The 5,266-nt window shown below is 46.9% G+C and overlaps 1 protein-coding gene across 5 annotated transcripts; it reads right to left on the minus strand.

Moving 5' to 3' along the window:
• Positions 1-3,059: 3,059 nt before the first annotated feature.
• Positions 3,060-4,979, minus strand: LOC117194748. 5 transcript variants are annotated; one of them, XM_033399248.1, is made up of 4 exons: positions 4,834-4,974; positions 3,384-3,560; positions 3,169-3,316; positions 3,060-3,097 (listed from the first exon to the last, which is right to left on the minus strand). In XM_033399248.1, the coding sequence occupies exons 1-3, from the start codon at positions 4,920-4,922 to the stop codon at positions 3,169-3,171; spliced, it is 414 nt and encodes a 137-aa protein (XP_033255139.1). In that variant the 5' UTR covers positions 4,923-4,974; the 3' UTR covers positions 3,060-3,097. The 5 variants fall into 5 exon arrangements, 4 of the variants coding, with proteins under 4 accessions (XP_033255139.1, XP_033255140.1, XP_033255138.1 ...); XM_033399249.1 differs by lacking the exon at positions 4,834-4,974 and adding an exon at positions 3,640-3,790; XM_033399247.1 differs by lacking the exons at positions 3,060-3,097; positions 3,169-3,316; positions 4,834-4,974 and adding exons at positions 3,640-3,796; positions 3,862-4,198 and having other exon boundaries at positions 3,468-3,560.
• Between the last annotated feature and the right edge of the window lie 287 nt (positions 4,980-5,266).

Genomic DNA, 5,266 nt, shown 5'->3' on the forward strand with positions numbered 1-5,266 from the left:
CCACGGCTGTTGTCATTCAAGTTTTCTAATCAATTCTGATTTAATTTTACGCCCAATTAAGTGTGAAAAGCTTTTGATGTTGGGCACACGGGTGCGAGCGGCAAATGGATGCAGACAAGGACTCGCAGGGGCGCAGTCACACAAGCGTGAGAATTGAATATGCCACAGATACATATGTGGGGTCGGTCCTTTGCTCGCACGAGTCCCAGTTAGGCTCTCACACTTGAATAAAGCCATTCCAGACATCAATATTTTGATCCTTCCCTGGTTGGGCTATTTGTACTTACCGCTGCTTCTGTATCCACGCTGTGGCTTCCGCACCCGCTCTCACTGCTCCATGCTTTCACACACTTTCCGTATGCATCTCTCTTTCTCTCTCTTTGTGTATCTCGAACCATGGAACAACTATCTTCTTATGACAGAGACAGACGTGGCAGATAGTTCCGCCAAGACATTATCCAATAATCTTTATCAACAGCCACAGCCAGCGCTGTAGCTCCAGCTCCAGGTTAAGTTTGTTGGAAACTTTAGTCGGCATGACAGTCGATCCGATATCCCTGTGCATTTGGATTTGTTTGCAGGTAACGACAAGGCTCAAGACATTTTACTAATTAAAGATCAATGTACTTTTCCTTCCATTTGCCTAATTTGCGCTGTCAACAGCAAGACAAACAATATTGTAGTCTAAAAGAGTGTACACACTGGCCGCCCAGGGTTGTCACGCTACGATAAAATAAAAACAGCTGTGTCGTAAATGTGCGATTAAAAATTAAACGAAATATTTGTGTCCCCGCGAAGCTTGGTTGTTGGAGATCAAAAAGGTCTTCCATATCCCGATGTCTCCGAAGATAGGGCTTATCCGAAGTCCCTTTAAAATGGAAGAGCGTAATCCGCTTTTACATTAAATCGGATTTAAATATAAACTCAAATTTATTTTCTTGGAAATCCTCACAGAAATTTAAATGATTAAATTCCAAGTACTCTTAAAGATGGGAAACCCAACCAAACTGTCGTCTAGGGCCTGAAATTGTCCAACTCCTGATGGCACTTCAGGTGACGGCGTAAACGCCAAGCTCCGTCTGAGGGGGGCTAGGAGGGCCCATGGAGTGGGGCCATAAAACAGTTTTGTTGTAAATTTACGATACCCCCGGCCATGTATGACAGAAGGTACATAAATACTCGAACACATAAAGGCACGGGGCAGGAGGCAGTCGACATTTTCTTTCCACCAGGAAATTAGCAAAGGATGGAGGGTAGGAAACGAAACGAGCTCCATTGCTCCACCATTCTTTTGGAGGAATAAATTAATTTATTGAATGAATAGATTGCATTTAAAATTTATTATACTTCCATAGTATTGATTTTGGGGCACATGAATTTCTCTTTACATGATAGAAAATTTAGGTGTTGGAGATTGACGTAAGGCTAATCCCGGTTTTTCACACTGGGCTTAACTTTGTATTATAATTGGACATCCCATCGTATTTATGTATATATTAAGCCTATGTTTTGTGTTTGTATGGGGGTTTCTTTCATTGTCCTCCTCACAGGACAAGTGTCTTTTAATCAAATTACAATTGGGGTTAATTTAATAAACTCTCACTTTCTACCTTTCACAGGATCTGTTCTATCTTTCATGTGTGTCCTGTGGCTGTTTTAACTGTGGCTGGCGCTGTGCCACTTGCAAATAATTCACTTTCTTTTGCCTCTGTAAAGAGTGTGCGGGTGTGTGATTATGGGTTACGTGTTCGAGTGTCTGTATGCTACGGGTGTGGATGAACATTATTGGATTGCATTGAAAGAAGTGTAGCTTAGAAAAAATGTATCGGCACTGGCGTTACGTTGCCTAAACGTAAGGCCCAAGAGAACTAGTCCTCTGATCTACTATAATTGTTGAATACACGTTGCTTAATCAGACGCACCAACTGTGCATAATTTTGTAAATTTTTTCTTGGGAGATATTTCTGTAAACTTTTTTTTCTTGAGTTTTGCCATTTTTAAAGTCTATCAAACAAAATTTAGAACTGAACTGCGTAAAAGAAACAATTTAGAAGAACTGAAAAAGCCGAAATGGAAACTAGTAGAAAAACGATGTTTCTTTTTTTGAACACCAAACGCTGGCACGGCCCTGTTCGATGCGATTCGGCTCTGATTAGTTCCGCTTCAGCTTGAGATCGGTCTGATTTGGCCAACTGATTTGGGGAAGCAGGAAAGCGCACCCGATTTCAATAACAATTGTAATACACGCATATATACGGCATGATATATATGTAGGCAATGGTAAACGAAAGACAACTAGTATTCCCTGGGGTTGGTGGTGTGGTTTTGTTGCGCCCATGTCGAGCAATCGGAACCAGATAGGACTGGGGCTAAGTTCCTTCGCTGAGGTGTGTGTGTGTGTGGTGTGGTGTGGTGCTGGTTTTTGTACGAACATATTTGCTTTCTAACTTATTTCCCAAATTGATTTTGATATTCCTAAATTCCGGGATCCTAACTGAATCCCTCTCTCCACGTCAAGGTCCCTCAAGTGTGCTGCTGTAGGTGTCTATGTATGTGTTCCAGGTGAAATGTGTTGACATGTGTGAGTGTGTGCGTGTGGATGGGCTACCACTGCGTTTCTATTTCCGGACTACGAACGCCGCTCAGTAGACAATGAGCAGGTTGTTCTCATTGAAGCCGGCGGAGTGTCCGGCGTTGCGTACAATGAAACAGGATCCATCGAAGTGCATGCGCTTCTCATTGCGACTACAAAGGACAGAACAGAACGGAAGTTAGCAGAGCAGGATGACGGGCGAGGGGGAGGGGTAGGTTGAGAGCATCGGTTTGACACTCACCGAACAAACAGATGCGAGGTCTTGCCCAGAGAGGCAGTGCAATGGATGCCAGGTGTGGTCAAAGTGGCCGATCCATTGCCGGGACTGGTGCGAATCAAGCACTTGTTGTCCACACGAGTGACCTTCACCAGGCCATCGGCTGCCTGGGTGATGCGAAATCCGTTTATGTCATAGATCTCAGTGCCATCCTCGGTACAGGTGTAAGCTGAATTGGCAATCACGTCATGGGCTTCAGCATATAAGAGGGACCATGGCGCGAGTCGCTGCGAGAAGTTCGGGAATTAAATCGAAATTAGCCAAATAAGAAGCGATGCAATTGGCCGGGGGGACTCACTCATAGAACACTGCCAGGGTGTAGTCCTTGGTCAGATCGGTGAAAGTGTCGGTTGTGGTGCGCGTCCCGGCTGTGTCCACCAGGTAGATGAGAAGCGCACGCCTCGCTGGTGAAGCTCACACCCTTGTACCACATCTTGGCATAGCGACTGTAATGGGAAGATAATTCAAAGGATTCAAATATGCCACGTTGGGGTAAGGGCCATTCCCACTCACACAAAGTTATTGCCCTTCATGCCGTCGTAGGTGACTATTTCGACTTTAGCGCCGCTCTGAAAGATGCGTCCATTGGGGTGGATCAAAGCCGAGTTGCTGCAGTTGCGTGATAGAGCAACTGCCACCATGCTGCGCTGATTGAGCACGCGCACCGCCTTATCCAGAGTCATGTCAATGCTGCCCCATGCAAAGAAAGGTATTAACATTAGGGGTCGGTCTTAAAGAAGAGCCAAGGGGCAGGGGCGTCCACACTCACCGCACGCCATCGCGGAGGCGCAACTGGATGGTGCCGTTCGTCATGGAATGGGTCCAGAGCCGGGACATGCCGGCGGTGTGTGGTTCTCGAGCTCGAAGTTGCGTGTGCTGCTCACGCGTGCCAAGGCGTATGGTGGAGGGGGCAATGGAGACGGCAACTGTTGGGAATTCTGAGATTGAGCATAGAATCGGCTAGATTTACAGATATGCAGGAGCCCCTTACCAGGCAGTAGTTCTGCTCGTTGTCGAAGCCATAGGTGGGCGTGGCATTGTAGCGCCCTGTGAGTGCCTTGCCGTTGTGCGCCATTTTGCCAGCGTCTATTTCCTGCATATTCCCTGGCCCGTACTGGGGAGGGTTGGAAATGTGTATGCCCGGCAGTTGGACGTATGGACGGGCCGACTGACTGCCGACGGGGTAATTGGCGCACTCCTTGGAAATGCCGCTGGTGATGGTGTTGGTGCCAACGGTGTCGCTGCTAGCGAGACTGGAGCTGCTGCCGCGATCCATGTGGCCCACGGAGTCCGTGCCGGAGGACAGCGAGATGTTGCTCATGCGTTGGGACAGCTGCCCCCCAGTCATGCCGACACGCAAGCTTGCTTGCTAAGGGAGGGGGGATGAGAAGGCGAGAGGTAGTAGCGGAAGTTAGATCCGGAAGGAAATGAAGAGGTGAGGAAGTGAAAGTGCCAGAAAATAATTTAATACCGGCAGGAGAGAAAACGACAGATACGAGAGAAAGTGTCAGCAGCGCAGAAATCGAATGACTTTGCAACTGTTGCTAACATTCTGTCGACATTCTGTTAACGCATGCATATACATACATACATACATATATGTATTTACATACGTGTGTGCGTTTTTCCCAATTTGCATTTGATTTGTATAGAAATTAACCAAACTATTTTGAATAGTATTAGAAGAGAAGAGAAGAGAAGAGGGGGGGAATAGAGAAGGAAAATTCGAATATTAAAGTCGGAAAGTAAGAGAGCAATGGTGGAAAAGAGCGAGACGGAAAATAAGGTCTGAAATAACAGGATTTCCAATGAGGTGATGTGGCAATGCTGCTGTTGCCGAGCTGTTAAGACTGCGGCGGCTGTTAACTCGCTGTTGATACCCTGCTAGCGCGATGATGCGGCAGTTTTGTAAATGTCTGAAAATTGAAGAAACTTTCACGTTATTGCTTGGAATTTCACTTACCGGCGATGGGTTGTTGGTGTAGACGGAGCGCTGGCGCACCCCGTTGGGCGGCATGGTGGGCGAGCGCAAGATGTTGTTGATTTTGTCATTCATCTGAGCACGCGACAAGAAGTCCTCGGCATTGAAGATCCCCACACGGGCGCCCTTCGGGCTGCTTACTTGCGAGACCGGCTCCTGCTGGGAAGCCTCGCAGTCCGATGACTGGCACTGCGCCTCCTTGGTGCTGACCTTGGGCTCAACGGACTTCGGCTCGGTGACCATTTTGATTTGGCAACTTTTTTCTTCTCGCTCTTTCTTTTCGTCAAGTGAGTTCACAAAACCGGCGTTTTTCACTCTAAATATGTGTGAACTTACTTGAGAACACGCGCGTGCTAAATACAGTTTTAGAATATTTTGTTCGACACTTCTCACTACGACTCTGAGAGGAATTTTA

The sequence above is a fragment of the Drosophila miranda genome (assembly GCF_003369915.1).
Source record: "Drosophila miranda strain MSH22 chromosome Y unlocalized genomic scaffold, D.miranda_PacBio2.1 Contig_Y3_pilon, whole genome shotgun sequence".
In the NCBI taxonomy this organism is placed as follows: domain Eukaryota; kingdom Metazoa; phylum Arthropoda; class Insecta; order Diptera; family Drosophilidae; genus Drosophila; species Drosophila miranda.

Excerpts from the sequence above, each read along its gene's own strand:
- LOC117194748 (XM_033399246.1), bottom strand. The coding sequence starts at position 4,191 with ATGAGCAACATCTCGCTGTCCTCCGGCACGGACTCCGTGGGCCACATG. Across the intron at positions 3,809-3,861 it reads ACGAGCAGAACTACTGCCTG|AATTCCCAACAGTTGCCGTC; the intron begins GTAAGGGGCTCC and ends GCTCAATCTCAG.